This window comes from Phoca vitulina, unplaced genomic scaffold (genome assembly GCF_004348235.1).
Source record: "Phoca vitulina isolate PV1807 unplaced genomic scaffold, GSC_HSeal_1.0 scaffold29, whole genome shotgun sequence".
Classification (NCBI taxonomy): Eukaryota; Metazoa; Chordata; class Mammalia; order Carnivora; family Phocidae; genus Phoca; species Phoca vitulina.
Window position 1 is genome coordinate 17,897,236 of NW_022589732.1, and position 16,634 is coordinate 17,913,869.

Below are 16,634 nucleotides of genomic sequence, written 5' to 3' on the forward strand. Positions count from 1 at the left end.
AGCAGAGACACAGGCAGGGAAACTGACTTGCCCAGCCCCATACTTTGGCTCAGATACAGCCTCTTAACCATTCTGCTGAACCGACTCCCAGAGTGACATGGCCTCCCCAAGCTGTTCCCTCACTTGTCAGGTGGAGTAAGGATCCCCAAAGGTTACTAATGAGATGAAACGAGACCATAAACACAAAAATAATAGACAAAGCATCCTGTGCAATAGAAGCATGTACCATTTGCACAGCCCACAACCATCTACGTGCACGGGACCGTTTCCCTGCACCCTCCACCTCCTTTCACTCCAGCTCTGGGACAGAGGTGGTGTCACAGACCCCATCAGACAGACAAGGACAAGGCCCGGAGAGGACGCGGCTAGAGACCAGTGGTTACTCATTCCCCTCAACCGCCTCACTCCTTAACCAAAGAGAAGGCCAGCAGACGGGACCGCGGTCCCAGATCTCTCACAGGCTGGCTTCTACACATCCCAGCTAGAACTCTCAGACTTGGACCTTAGGAAAAGCCTGGCTTTTCAATCCGTCTAACAAATCTCAGAAAGCCAATCAAACCTCTCTGAGGATTGCACAAAGGCCGCTCAGCCTACACCCCTCACCCCGTCCTCCTCTGGCACAGCACCCTCCCACCCCATACCAACGCTGCCCGTTCTCTCCAGCCCCGTGCTCAAGGCGCCTCACAGAGAACCAATCACAGGGAGAATGACTGGCAGCAGCAACCAGGCCTGCCCTGTGCCTCCCAGGGCCTGGTTAGCCTGGCCTCATTTTCCCACTGCCTGTTGAGTGCACACCCCAAGCAGAAGCCTGGAATTCCCATAAAGACCCACTACTCACAGAATGGATTCTCCTCCAAGTCTCCTGTTCTCACCCTGAGTCCTGCCTTCACAAGGCCTGCCTTCCTCCTCGTACGTCTCCAGTGCCCATCCAGCCTGCTAGAGCTCTGCCCACGCCCAGCGCACTGCACACCCCAGTCCCCTTGAGGCAGCCTCATCTGCTCCAGGGGATCTGTACGGCTGGACAGCTGCTCCTTCCGGTTGAGGCCTTCCAATGAGACAATGAACTCCTAGTGGGCAGGACCCATCTTCTTTGTCGTTCTTCTGAGAATCTTACAGATTTTTACAAGCAAAAACACATGCCATTTGCTTCAAACCACCAAACAGAAGGTGAGGAGTAGGAAGTCAATAAGCTGGGCTGATTATTTTCTGGCATTTCTAAAAGCTCCGGGACAGAGCAACCGAAAAGAAAAACCTCTGATGAACAACAGGATATATATTCCAGCTAAAAGGAGTGTTCAGTATGGGTCTGTGGTGCTGTTCACAGGTGACGCTAATGTCTTTCTCACCTTTTCATGCTCCGCACTTAGCAGAGCACGGACCAGGGACATGCTGCACAGATGATGGGTGGGCAGATGGATGGAAGGATGGACTGACAGGTAACATCTGGGTCTGAATCTGGGCTCCACCCTAAAGTCAGGTGATCTCACGCAAGAAGACACTGTGGCCAGCTCTAGTGAGTTTTCACGAGAAACCTTCAAATGAGGGGGGTTGAGAGCAGAACAAGCTTACACGAAATTCCACAACTTGGCACAGAAAATAAGGACAACTGCTCACTGCTTTGTTTCCTCTCCCTGGGCTCAAAAAACAGGAGAGAAAATAGGACAGGATTTAGGAGGGTGGTCTGCCATTTTCTATCGGAAATGAGTTGGGAGACTACTCAGGCTTATATACTCTCACACACATAGCCCCTAAATTCTAAGCTGCTTCAGGTTCAGCTGTCATTTTTCCATAGAAGGACCCAGAACCAGCACATTTTAGTTTTATCTACTTTCTTGCTTTTTCCTAGATTCAGTCCCCACCAAGGTTAGCCACGGAGGTGGGTCCCAACTCGGTATCCATGGGCCTTTACCCTCTTATCTTTGTTCAAGGCTTTCTCCTCTGGAGCAAGAGGCTCCATGGCGTCATCTTCCTGCTTGAACTCTGTCCTGTGACTAAGCAAAGAGAAGCCACAGCCGTCAGCCCTGGAAGTTTTTGCTGTGTCACAAAAAGAATGAGACAAGGAGGTACCTCCTGCCAATATCAAACCCATCCTCTGACTCAGCACTAAATTTAGACGTCACATCCTATGTCTACATCCATCCAGATAGTCCCCTGGTGTGACAGGTGCTGAATGAATGAATGCTGTGACAAGGAGGGAGGGGTGTCCGAGGCTTGGGACACAGACATCTCAATGGGGACCTTCATCGAATGGGCCCGAGTCCAGAACAAGTGCAGTCTTTATAAAGAAACTGACAAGGACTCCAAAGCCTGCCCAACCTCTCAGCAGCTGGTGGCCCTGAGCAAGCCGATAAGACTCTCTTGGTTCGGTTTGCCCATCTGTAGAACGTAAATACCAACTGCACGGGCTGAAAAAGATTTTTCTCAATGGTCAGGAATGCGAAGGAGAGCACAACTCTATGAACGGAGATGCCTGTTCCTTGCTCACCCTCACTGGAAAGGCTGGTGCCTGCAAAGCCAGGCCCACATCAGGAAAAACCGGCCAAGGTTCCCGAGACTCCCCACCCACCCCGGGGCTGGCAGAGACACCTTGGAAGGAGCCCCTGGGAAGACACCGCCCTGCCAGGGGCTTGCTCTAATAACCTGGTAGAGTGTCTTTGTGTCTGTGGACTGCGGTTGCTCATTTACAAAAATAAGCTGTTTGGGCAAAGTGGTCTCTAAGACCCCTTCCAACCATGATCCTCAACAATCTTAAGCTGCTTAAGAAACATAAACAGGAAATGAAACTTCTGGCCAGATAAGAAGAAAAAGAGGCTACCCTGAGTAAGAACAGAGATTATCGGGAGTACTGAAAAGGTCATTATAATTTTTTAAAGCATGACTTCTTACATCACAAAATAAAAACAAAATTAAATTTATTTCCATTTGTTATCACGTCACTCCCTACCGGCTGGACAGATTTCCACACGTGGACAGCTGACTCACAATGGTCAAAATGATTCACTTGGGGACCCCAGGCCATCTTAAGGAGTCACACAGGTACCATTCAGACAAGTAACCTGAAGCTGACTCAGGAAGAAGCCCGAGAGACACAGCACACCTAGAAAAACGCCGTGGGCAGAGAGAAGGCGTGCTGGCTGGACGTGGCCACCAAGGCAGCAGCTCAGCTCCGATGACATTGCTCCCCACAGGGGCAGCCCCCCGGACTCCCCCGGCAGGCTGCGCAGCAGCGGGGGCGGATTCATGCACGCGGTGACGCCTAACAGTTCTCTTACGCAACATAGGGGTCATGCCAGCTAGGGACAATACTAAAAAAAAAGAAGAAAAAGAAAAATTTTTCAAAAAAGGTAACCTCGTCCCACTCCAACTCTTTGTCAACAGATGGGGTTTCACTCAGCTCCTGCCCACGGAACTGTCTTGGATAGCAGAGAGTGGGGATTTTTTTTTACTAGCCACATTGTGGTCATCTGTCATTTCTGAGAGCATGGTTCATCCCAAAAGGAAACCTACAAAGGTAAACAGAGGAAGAGGGCAAAGACAAGAATATCTCGTGGAAACAAAGCTGTCACCGATGGCAGCCTCTGGGTCCAGCCATGACTCGCCAACCCAGCTCAGCGAGGCAAAGGAAGGTGAGGCTTGTGGGTGGCTCCTCTCTTTCTCAGCATGGGGAGCATCTTGAAACAAAAGCATCCAAACAAGTGGTTTTCAAACTGTGTTCCGTGAACCCTGGACAGCCCCAGGGGAGGACACAAGGAAAACAGACAAGCTCCAGGCCTCCACACCCCATCACCACAGCACCTTTTTGTCGGCTTTACACATCTGCCTTTCATATACAAGGCTGCTCAATGAAAAGAGCCCTACCGCTAAATAAATAAATGAATAAACAAACAAACAAACATTTACACTTCATGTTTTCATTTAATTGTTTGTAACAGGGACGCCCGGGTTGCTCAGTCAGTTACCTGAGCCTTTGGCTCAGGTCATGATCCCAGGGTCCTGGGATCAAGTCCCGCATTGGGATCCCCGCTCAGTGGGGAGTCTGCTTCTCCCTCTGCCTGCCGCCCCCCCTGCTTGTGCTCTCTCTCTCTGACAAATAAAAAAAAAAAAAAATATATATATATATATATATATATATATATAAATAACTGTTTATAACAGCCTTGTGAGGAAACAGAGGCTGAAGAGGCTTATGGTTGGACTCCACGGCCCATTCTCTGAGCAACCACCCTGTGCTCACCCGTCATCTATGTGGACTCTCGGGAAGGGACCTACAACAGTCCACTCCACGGCTGGCTGGCACTGACAAGTTCTTCCGTGAGCAAAAGACCAGGGGAAGGGGAGCTGCCCGGGATTACAAAAGAAGCTCAGAAGACAGTCATCAACTAAATGCATTGTATGAGCCTTATTAAAATCCTGATTTGAACAAACCATCTATAAAAAGGCATTTCGGAGACAAGGTAAAGAGTATCAAGTGGGTAAAAGACGTTCAAGTACCATGAATATTGTCGGCTTTAAACATGGTCTTCTGGCTACGCTTTTTTAAAAGGCCTTATTGTCTCTTAGACCACTTATGGGGAAGTGGTACACTGTCTGGGGCTTGTTTGACATTACTGCGGACAGCTAAAGTCGTTGGGAGAGCAGGGTGTCCGTTACATTGCGTGCTCCAACACAGCGTGCGTTTGAAAGTTGTGTAATATGGGGTGCCTGGGTTGGCTCAGTCGGTTAAGCGCCTGCCTTAGGCTCAGGTCATGATCCCAGGGTCCTGGGATCGAGCCCCGCATCGGGCTCCCCGCTCAGCAGGGAGCCTGTTTCTCCCTCTCCCTCTGCCTGCCACTCCCCCTGCTTGTGGGCATTTGTGCTCTCTCTCTGTCAAATAAATAAATAAATAAAATCTTTAAAAAAAAAAAAAAAAGGAATTCCGTTGGAAAATGATTTCCAACATTAAAAACATTAAAAAAAAAAAAGTTGTGTAATACGAAGTCTAAAAGGAAACGAGGGAGGGAGGCAGGTCCCTCCTTAAATGGAACTCAGTTCTACCTCGAGGCATCTTCCACCTGTCAGCCTGTGATTAGCTCTCTGGGGTCCAAGAGAATTAGGTCTCACCCCTGTCCTGTGTCCTTTCGGAAACAGGCATCCAAGCCCCCCTAAGTCTCCTTTCCTCCAAAGTAAGGTCCTCCTGAGGTCCTTCTGGAGCCGATGATAATGTCCTCCTTAAAATGTAGGCTCCGGGGCCAAAACACTGTGAAAGTGTGTTTCTGAGCAGCCCCAGGAGGCAGGGCGTCCCGGTCCAAGCACACTCTACACAGACTCTAACTCCGAGCATGGCCTGCACCCTGCGATGCCTCCTGATTCCCAGCACAGCAGGACCCTGCCTCTCCACTCAAGGGCAGGACACTTCCAAGAGCATCAGTGGCTCCAGTGGCTGGCTCTCACCTCACATAAATTGCCTCAGTCCTCACCTAAGCCCTCGGAGGAGAATGCTATTAGCCTTTTTACGGACAAGGAGAAAGAAGACCCAGAGAGGGTAAGCAACTTGCTGAAGCCCCACAGCCTAAGACGGAAGAGCCAGGATTTAAACCCCAGTCTGGGGGAGGGTGGGGTCCCAAGACTGGTTTACGACACCCAGCAGTCTCTAGTCCTGTGGCCTCCCTCCCTGGCTCCAAACCTACCAATGCTGCTCAAGCCACCTGGCTCATTCCTCTGTGTCAACCATCTTCCTGGCACTCCCAGGGCAGAGACTACCTGCCTGCTCTCCAGCCCAGCACGACAGCTAGCCAGTCCCAGACCTACAGGTGTCAACCCACCAGGACAGATCACACAACCTCACGAGGCGCCCCTGGAAACCCTGACTGGGGACCAAAGCCCAGTCCTGCTCACTCAGACCTAAAGAAGATGGCAAGACGCAGCGCCTGCTGGCTCAGTCAGTGGAGCATGTGACTCTCGACCTCAGGGTCGTGAGTTCAAGCCCCACGTTGGACACAGAGCTTATTTTAAAAAAAAAAGAAGAAGAAGAAGAAGACTGCAAGAGGTTTAACCATCTCAAAGATCAGCCATCACGAAATCAGACCTCATTCTTGACAAGCCATGCTGGGGAAATGGAGGCCCAGGGAGGTCCCATACCTTACCCAAGGTCACACAATCTCAATATCTACTGGTCCCAGAATCTACTGCATATCCAAGTTACCCACACATCCCAAAAAATCTACTGGTCCCAGAATCGCACGTGCCTATTTCAGCTGGTACTGGAGTTTAGAAGATGGGGAAGTTCAAGGTCTGGCACCTGGGGCGGGAGAGAGAGAGAGAGAGAGCTGGGAGAAAGTTTGAAGAAACGATGATACACGCTGATGTTCCAGTTCCACGCATTGATGCTAAGGTTTCCCGAAAGTACGCTTCTCAGAACTCTGATGTTGCAAGATGCTCAATGAAAAAAGATGTGTGGTCAAATCCGTTTGGGAAACACTGCCTGGTGAACCCACTCCAATGACATCCCGAAGCACACTGGCCTATTAGGGCTCTCAAGAGGCTCCCAATAAAGGAGCCTGTGTGACCTGCTCACACCAGCACTGCTCAAATGCTTTGACCACAGAACCCTTTTGTCCAAGCAACACCACGAACATCCCACCAGACCAGTGCTGAGAAGAGGTTTCCTGGGGAAATGCTGACCCAGGCCTTTTGAAAGAAAATCTTGATAGCCATTACCCTGGATCCAAGACTGAAAAACCAAACCAACCCAGAATGGGACAAGGAGGAAGTGTGTGCGAAGCAGAAATAACTAGCATACTTCGGGGCCTTGGGGGATGGAGATATTAGTACTGGAAACAAGACGGAAATGTGTGAACACCCCTGGGCTGCCAGCTATGAATGCTGCTGAGATCGTACAGTTAACTTCTGGCCTCGAGAGTCACAGAGGACTCCTGAAACTAAAATCTTTCTTTAAGGTCCAAAGAAACGGTCCCGAGACTTTACAAAATAGGTTGCAGGCAAAACTCCACAAGTTTTAGAAGAAAAAAGGAAAGAAAATGTTGGAATTAGGACTCCAGCCAGGCCATTCGCCCTTGAGTCAAGATGCTGTGGACAGTATGGATTTCCTAATTAAAACTCAGGCAAACCGAATGACGGTTCCTCAAAAAATAAACACAGAATTACCAGTAATTTCCAAAAGAACTGAAAGCAGGGACTAGAAGAGGTATTTGTACACCAATTTGGATAGCAGCTTTATTCACAACAGTCAAAAGCTGGAAGCAAGTGTCTACTGACAGATGAATGGATAAATAAAATTTGGTCTATACATGCAATGGAATATTATTCAGTCTTACAAAAGAAGGAAATTTGGACATGTGCTATACCAAGGATGAATCTTGAAAACATTATGCTCAGTGAAATAAGCCAGTAGTTACAAAGGAATAAATATTACATGATTCCACTGACATGATGTTCCTAGAACAGTCAAATTCAGAAAGACAGAAAGTAGAGTGGTGGTTACCAGGGGCGGAGAGAGGAGAAAACAGGGAGTTGTTTAATGAGTACGGAGTTTCAGTTTTGCTAGATGGAAAAGTTCTGGAGATCTCTTAAGTAACTACGTGAATATACTTAATACTACTGAACTATACACTTAAAAACGGTTACGATGGTAAATTTTGTGTTCTTCGCCATAATTGAAAAATTTTTTAATCAAATAAAAAAATCTTTTAAAGGTTTTGTTTATTTAATTTGACAGAGAGAGAGAGAGAGAGAAAGAGAGCACACAAGCAGGGGGAGGGGCAGGCAGAGGGAGAAGCAGGGAGCCTGACACGGGGCTTGATCCCAGGACCCTGAGATCATGACCTGAGCCAAAGCAGACACTTAACTGACTGAGCCACCCAGGCGACCCTCAAATAAAAATTTTTTAAAAGTAAGGAAATTCTGACACATGCTACAACAGGGATGCACGCTGAGGACATTATGCTAATTGGAATCAGCCCACTACAAAAAGACAAATACTGTGTGATTCCACTTCTATGAGGGAGGTCAGACTCGGAGACAGAAGTAGAATGGGGGTTGCCAGGAGCTAGGGGGAAGGGGACAATGGAGAATTATTGTTTCATGGGTACAGAGTTTCAGTTTTGCAAGATGAAGTTCAGGAGATGGATGGGAGTAATGACTGCACAAAAGGGGGAATGTACGTAATACCACTGAACTGTAGACTTGAAATGCTGAAAATGGTAAATTTCATGTTATGTCTATTTTGCCACAATAAAAACACAGGAAAAAATGGCTCAAATGCTAAGTTTTATGTTTTGTATATTTTATCAAAATATAAAATAAAACAAAACTCAAAGCAAATGGGTTATGACCCTTAGTGTGAAATGAACATCAAGGTCAACAGTCACCTCTCAATTATCCACCAAGGGTTTAGAGTTGGATGACCAATATGGGATACTCCAAACATCTCTGTTCAGTTTAAAATGTTTCTGTAGGGACGCCTGGGTGGCTCAGTCAGTTAAGCGTCTGCCTTCAGCTCAGGTCATGATCTCTCGGACACCCCCTGCTTGTGCTCTCTCTGTCTCTCTCTCTCTGACAAATAAACAAAATCTTTAAAAAAATGAAATAAAATGTTTCTGTAGCACTTTTGTGGAACTCTGTCTCAAAAAGATGGGAGACACACAATTCAGGGATATGCTACCTGGCTCCGGGAAAAGGTGAAAAAAAGATATTAATACCCATCGCCTACTCCCAGCTCAATCCCATTTAAAATTCTTCTCTGCTGAACACACTCTGCATCCCTACTGCAGACTGATAAGCAGCTCAGCCCTCTTGCTCTATGCCCAACATTTCTGTGGCTCATGTCTTCCCAAGGTTACAAAAATTATTGAAGAGCCCCTTTGCACTGGCCTGCAAATATCGGGGGGGGGGTGCAAAATACCTAACACAAAATATTTCTCCTATGCTATGTACTTTTTCAGGGAAAAGAAAGCCAGAGTATCAAAAAATCATTGAACCCTAACACTAAATCAGAAAATAGTAACCATGGCACAGAGCTAGAAGACGACTCAGAATCTTGTCCAACTTCGAACTTCCTTGGACCGAATGCCACCTCGGCAGTGCTGAGAATCCCACAGGACTGAGTAAGCCCTTACTTAGTCAATGCTACACTTCTAGTTTGACCGTCCTGGGGAAAAAATAAAAATAACAAAAAACCACGCAAGCACCAGGTGGCTAAGAAGCTCATCCAAGGTCAAGATGTTGCACAGTTAGGAGCAGATCCCCATCCAGGTCTCTTTCGAGGACACCAAGCTGACATTCAGATTCTGAGTGTGAAAAGGAAAGGTCTCTCCAATCCCATAACAGACAATGTGGGCACTCCACATGGCTCCTGGCAGCCAGCCCCAGCATGCTGATCCCTGATGGGTAACCTTGGGAACTTCAAACACCAATGTCACAGTACCTGCTTCCATCACAGACATACCGTGGGGGGTGACATCCGTATGTGCATCTGGGACTCACTCTGGCCTTCCTGTACTCCCACAACCTTCTGTCACTGCGAAGTCACCACTTAGGAACATACTTCTGAAGAGGATCTGGACTTACGTGTGACACACCACTCATTCCACACACAGCAGACAAGTCATCCATTCAACAGAAATTTCTTGAACACCTATCTTGAGCCAGACTCTATTGTAGGCATCAGGAATCCAACAGTGAATACATAGAGATTACATTCTACTCTTGGTGACCCACAGCCACAGGAAAAGCAGCCCTAACATCTGTTCAGCACAGTTTACAAGGAGCTCTCACATAAGCCTCAGAAATATCAGGAGAATCCCAGGTTTCCAGTTCTAAGGCTGGCTGGAGGCGGCACTGCTCACCACAGTAACAAAATACTTCTCCCTCTTACTACTGATTGTCAAGTAGCATATAGTGAAGTAGTTACTGTTGTAACTACTTTGTAGAGTAGGAGATAAGCTCAGAGGGGTTAACTGCCTTGCTCAAAGTCTAAAACTTAGTAAAGGATGACCACCTGCCCCACCACCCCACTCCAGTGATGACTTTGTCTATGAACTGCAGCATGACACAAAGATGGGACCACATACAGTGGTCATTCATCTACTGTTTTAGCTGCACCAACATCCTTCCTGCTTGCCTTGCTTTGGGGAATGGCTTCCCCCACATCCCCCATCTCAAGAACCATAGGATACTGTGCAGGCTGCCAGTCACTGCATCCATCACCCTACCCTCTTCATTGGGTCATCCGCGGAGACACTCTCAGTCCCCTAGCCCTTGCCACAGTGACTGGGCCTGACATGGACACAGACCCTAGTGAGGCCAAGCAGAACCCCTCTGCGAGATTTTCTGCCTGGGCTCATTAGATGGATCTCCCTTTACTCTCTGGTCAGGGACCATGAAGATGAAGTCCACAGGGTCCTGAGGCCATGCTCCATGGAAAAAGCCCACAGCATTCAAGGATCAGTCATCCAAAAGCCAGTTTCTCCCCTCCACCCCAAGCTTTCAGAATATTACATAATAAATTTCTCCTTTCTGCCTACTATGCTTTGAGCTAAGTTTCCATCACTTGCAATAACGGTGTCCTGAACTAATACCCACAGAAGGAGATATAAAATCTGCCCTTCTCTTAGAAATCTCTTTTCAACCCTTACTTTCAAGTTCCTCCACTACTTCCTCTCAAATAACACAATTAAAAGAACCAAAAGAAAAACTACAATGGTTGGAACTTTTATGTCCCTATTCCAGCTGATCCTCCAGGCTGGAGAAGATGAAGATGATGTAGCTGGTACCTGAAGAGGGTAGAGAGAGAACAAAAGGCCCAGGCAACCTCTAATGAATAATAAATAATCCACACCTGACAATCGCAGCCAACTACACTCATCCTGCTGGAAAAGCATTCCTCCAGGGGCGCCTGGGTGGCTCAGTCGTTAGGCGTCTGCCTTCGGCTCAGGTCATGATCCCAGGGTCCTGGGATCGAGCCCCGCATCGGGCTCCCTGCTTGGCGGGGAGCCTGCTTCTCCCTCTCCCACTCCCCCTGCTTGTGTTCCCTCTCTTGCCGTGTCTGTCGAATAAATAAATAAAATCTTAAAAAACACACACACACAAAAACCCCACTCCCAATCTTTGGGAGTAGGGGGAAGCACAAACTGGGGAAAAAAAAAAAAAAAACATTCCTCCAGCCTTAACTTGTGCCAAGTGTCCGTGTCTAAGTTCCTAGTGCCTCCCGAAGCCCTCGCTCAGCCCAGCCGTTATGGCCACGCCAGATTACCTCTGCACCCCCATCCCCCGCAGCCTGTGCCGACCCCTGCTCTGCTCTGGCTGCTTTCATTTCCGCAACCTGAACCAGAACGTCCTCCTCTCCTTTGCCTGCGCACACGTTCACATGGCCTCTTCGACACCAGCTCTAGCCCCAGTCCCTCCTCGAAGCCTTCCTCCAGCAGCCACTGCTGTGTCCACTCTCTTGTCTCTGGTGAAGCCAAGCGGGCAGCTCGCGAGGAGCCTGAGCAGGAGGCACGGTGGGGGACGAGAAGGAAACTTTCATCTCTGAGCACACAGGGACAACCACCCAGTTCTGCCACTTCTGTCTCATAAGAGAGGCCTAGGGTGACATGATTTGGGGAGACCCTCACATTTAGGTGGTAATTAGAGCCACGAGAGGTGGATGAGAATACTTGGGGAAAGTATGTGGTATACAGAGTTTTAAAAGGAGGAAAAAGCCTGCTTGGATCCGTATCACTCAATTGATCTATCTCATTATGTCACTCTCCTGAGTGTCCCATTCCCCCAACTAGGTGGCAAGCTGTGGGCTGGAATTACATCCTCCCCACCTCTGTCTCCATCTGCATCGCAACCCCACCTGGACTGAGCACAGGACCAGGCACTTCAGTCCTCCCCCATTACATACCGTCCCCACCCCCGACCCCAGCGGCTGAGGCAGGCAGCCTTGCACCCTTAGCCCCATCTCACAGATGAGGACACTGAGGCTCCCAGCCAGGAAGGGGCCCTCACTCCAAGGGCAGGCAGTCAAGGATCTTCAAGTGAGAAAACCCAGATGTTAGTAACTGAATCAAAGAGAAAAGACAAGGGACTGAGTGGGTTTTGAATGACCAAATAAGATCCTGGTTCACCTGCAGAAAAGACATCAGACAGCTGAGCCACTCAAAGGAGAACAAGAATTCTCCCTCTTACTACCGCCAGCGGGGGCAGATTCATGTATTGGGACACGGAAAGGCTACATAATTCCAGAGTTTCCCAATGCAGGAAATGGCCTGAAATTGAACTGAGGGGGCCTAATCAGGTAATAGGAAAAAATATCCCAACATGAATCAGGAGCACTGGGCTTAGCCTCAACTCAGGCCCCTTTCTGCCCTGCAACTTCTGGCCTGTCTTCACGCCATACATATATGAGTGTGGAACCCAGCGCAATGCAGACAAGACACCTGGGGTTGCTCATCTGGGGTTGCTACAAAATCAAGTGAGATACGAAAGTATGCAGTAAGATTCAAAATGCTGAGCAGCAACGTACCATCAATCCTGGAAGAGGAATGTCCCTGCCCCCAAAATAAAATACACTGTATGTTCCTTAGTCATCTTCATACCCCAGGCCTGAGCACGGTGGGTTATAAATGTCTGGGTCTGAGCATGAGCAGCGCAGATGGGTTTGGTTTGCGACCTGCCCAGTACTACCCAGGCCAGTTTGCCCCTCAGCTCCAGGCCCACGTGGGGGGGCTGCCAGCCCACATTTGCCTACAGCACAGCAAGATCCCAGTGCACCAGTGCCAGCCAGGAGATGGGCATCCTGGACCAGGGACCCACAAGGGGTGTGGAAAGCACCAAGAAAGCCCCTAACTGGGTGATGGCAGAGCCGCGGACCCGCATGCCCCGGGAAAGGTGCCTCCAACCCTGCAACCAGAGTAGCTCTTTATGCACTGAGCTTTTTGCCCTATAAGAAGGGCTCACTGGCGAAAAGAGGGGAAAAAAAAAAAAAAAGCTGGAAAACCACTGCACAATAACTCACCTTTGGGAAGCCTGGGTGGCTCAGTCAGTTAAGTATGTGCCTTCAGCTCAGGTCATGATCCCAGGGTCCTGGGATTGAGTCCTGCATCGGGCTCCTTGCTCAGCAGGGAGCCTGCTCCTCCCTCTGCCTGCCACTCCCCCTGCCTGTGCTCTCTGTCTCTCTCTCTCTCTCCCTCTCTGACAAATAAATAAAATCTTTAAAAAAAAAAAATACTCGTCCTTTACAAAGGTCCCAACACTGCTGTTTACTTGCACACCACGTTACCCCTCCCCAGAAGCTCTATCTTGCCATACCAAATGCTATCCTAATTTTTCTCTAAAGGGGTAACTAAAATGAATGTTACTTCCCCCTGACAACTATTTTACTGAGGATTTCATGATCCTCTGCAAAGCCACAGAATTCTGCCTTGTGGTAAAACTAGGGTCTTAAATCACTGCCCTCAGGGGGGAAAAATCCAAACCCTGCTCCGTCCCTTCCTCAGAGGTCAAGACCAGCTCCTACAACCTCAGCCCAAGTGAGGCCCCACCTTCTCTGCCAGGCACGGAGAAGGGGGGACCTAATTAATGGAAATCCATCCATCTATTCCAGAGATTAAAGCTAGAACTGATTCAAACACATCCCAAGGAGGATGTGGGTCTGCACTCTAACTTCTTCACTTCCTTGATCAATTTTTCTCCTTCAAAAATAGAAAGATAAAAGCAATTAAGAAAAAAAAAGTTACCCCAATGAGATTTCCCTGTGTCTTTATCCTCATGGGCACATCTGACGCCTTCTTAGCATCCCCCAAAGCACCAGCCCAGGAGAGGACTGTGTTTGCCCAGCGACTCAATTATGGCCATAACTGGGAGACCTAACGCAGGTTTGAGGGACGTAAATGCTAGAGTCAGAAATCCCAAAGTGGAGACAGAGGGCCACCAATGAAATGATGTGCTGTGTGGACAGCAGTTTATTCTTTGCGTCTCAGTTTCCTCCACTACAAAAAGTGAGGCTGAGACCAATATACACTGCAGCTCTTACCAGGGACAGCTTATAAAATCACCCCCTCAATAAGTGAGGCTTTTAACAGCCAGATAATTGGGTCTCATCAGCCTTGGGCCCACAGTTACTCAGGGCTCTTTGTCAGCCCTCTCAGTTCACTCTTAAAACAAGGACAAGATATAGAAAAGGTGGCATTTGCCACTCCCTGGCTCAGAACGTGTTAAACAAAACAATAGGTCATAACTGAAAACTCCTGGTGCCCAATACTTTGAGCCTCTGAACCCCTCCAAACTGGAGTTTTCTCTCTGGCAAAGTAATAATAAGTAGACAGCTTACACAGTAGCAACAATAAATGTAATAAAGCAGAGTGCCTGCCACAACAGTAGGAGCCTAATAAATGCAGGCTTCCTCAGTGCTATGCCTTCTTCCTCCAGCTTCCTTGTCTAAAAGGCTGGCTGGCTTTCCACACTCCCCAACGAGGCTAGGCCAAGCTTACCACTTGTCACAAACTCCCAGTAGTACCCCCACCCCCAACACACACACAGGAATACTCACAAACCCATCACCCAAGGGCACCAGCCACCAGCCTTCCCTCCTCAGGCAGCTCAGCACCGCCGGGGAGGGATCTGAGCCCCAACAGCCACTACTAGGATTTTCCCATGGTGCAATGCAACTTCCCCAACTTTTCCAGGCCCACAGTTTCCAAAGAAACCTAACAGGCATTGTGCATAATCAAGCGCCAGTCTGGGTGAGCAAACAGACTGAACTCTGGGCAGAGGGAGCAGACAGAGTCAAGAAAGTGAAAAAGCACCAATGGTCACGAAACGGGGTGGCAGGGGCCAAAATTCAGGAGGACCAGTCCTGGCCCAGGCTCCATTCTCCTAGACTGTATCACTGATTAAAGCCTAGCAGGGACTCCCAAATGACCGGTGGATGATGAAGAGTCTTAGGAAAGGGACTGCGGGACATCCCTCCGAGGTCGGCTGGACCTGGTGGTCTCAGGAGCACCCCGATGCCGTGGCAACCGGAGAGTCAGGGCCTGCAGTGCCGGGCATTGTTCACAGCGACGGGCGGGACCGGGGGAGGAGGTGCGAAGTAGGGGACCACGCAAGTCCCCCCCGCTCCCCAGACGGCCCGAGGGAGGGAAGCCCCGACCCACGGCCAGAGCCAGGTGAATGAGTGGCCCTCGAGAGTTCCCCCCTGGGAACTGCATAGAGAGATGGTGGAAGGCCGTCCCAGAGGCCGGGCCAGGGGTCTGCCACTCACCGGCGCCCTCCGAGGGCTGCGGCGGCCCGACGACGCCGTTCAGGTAGAGAATGGGCAGCAGGTGAGGCTGCGTCTTCTCCAGCGCCGCCCGCAGGTCCTGGAAGTGGTCCCGCTCCTTGGCCAGCAGCAGCTTGAGCAGCAGCTCCGCCTTGGCGCCTCCCGCCTCCTCGTCTAGCTGCCGCCGCTCGCCGGGGCTCAGCGCTCCCGCGGCCTCGAGCAGCCCGAGCACGGCCTCCACCTCGGTCATGGCCTGGGCCAGGCTCTGCTGACACTGGGCGAGCAGCTCCCGGCGCTGGGGCTCCATGGTGGCGGGCCGCCCCGCCCCGCCCCGCGGACGGCTCCGGCTCCCCGAGGCCGGCAGGCGGGCGGGCGGGCGGCGGCGGCGGCGGCGAGTGGCCTCGGGCGGCGGGCGCTCGGCTGCAGCCCTAGCGCGCCCGGGGCCGCGGGGCCGCGGGGGCCATGGGCCGGGGCCTGGCGGGCTGGGGGCCCGGGCGGCGAGCGGCGCTCAGCAGCGGCCGCCTCCCGGGCTCAGGAGCGCAGCCATGTTGGCTGCGGCGGCGGCGGCGGGACTGGAAGAGGAGGAGGAGGAGGAGACGGAGGAGGAGAAGGAGGAGGCGGAGGAGGGGACGGCGGCCGGGGCGCGCCCCGAGGCCGGGCTCCAGCCGGGCATGCTCCCCCGCCCCCTCCGCGCGCGCCGCCCGCCGCTCCCTTCCCGGCCCCGCGAGAGATCGCGCCCCGGCTCCCGGGCCCCGCGCCGCCCCCCAAACTAGACCACAACTCCGCGGGGAAAGTCGCCGGCGCCGCGCTCGCCAGGCCCCCGACGGCTCGGGCCTGGCTCGGCGGCCGCCACGGCCGGGCTCACTGGGGCCCCGGGGCCGCCGCCAGCTCCGCCATGGCCCGAGCCCCGCTGCCGCTGCCGCCGCCGCCTCCCGTCCCTCCGCCCTCTCCCTTCCCCCGCTGTCCCTCCGAGCGTCCGGGCGGCCGGTCCCGAGGGGATGGCGAAGGGGAGGGGTCCCCGCCTCCCCGCCCCCGGCCCGCCCGGGAGGCGGGGACGCCGCGCTCCCTCGCTCGCTCTCCGGGGCCCCGAGGCCCTGGCGCAGCCGGGGGTGGGGACGCGGAGTTAGGGGACTCGCGTGAAGCAGCCGGTACCCCAGCGCCCCCTCCGCCGGACACACGGCGAGCCCCCGGGCTATTGGAGACGGCCTCAAACAAAACCATGCCCCCCCGCCCCCCCCGCCAATCCAGTGTCTCTAATCTGAGAACTCCAAAATATAAGCCTGGACACAAGTGAGGAGGGAGTCCGCTAAATTTGGACATCTCCAAATTAAGACCCCCTCAGAATCTGTGAGATTTCCCCCACTCCAAGGAACCCCTAGAGAATTTCCCAATAGAC

General features: G+C 51.3%; 1 protein-coding gene across 3 annotated transcripts in view; it reads right to left on the reverse strand.

Moving 5' to 3' along the window:
• The window catches only part of DLG5 (discs large MAGUK scaffold protein 5), a 218,555-nt gene extending 202,961 nt beyond the window's left edge, over positions 1–15,594 (reverse strand). For all 3 annotated transcript variants that reach the window (XM_032423550.1, XM_032423551.1, XM_032423549.1), the window contains exon 1: positions 15,242–15,594. In XM_032423550.1, the coding sequence (XP_032279441.1) occupies positions 15,242–15,545 (304 nt within the window). In that variant the 5' untranslated portion in view covers positions 15,546–15,594. The remainder of the gene's footprint in view (positions 1–15,241) is intronic.
• Between the last annotated feature and the right edge of the window lie 1,040 nt (positions 15,595–16,634).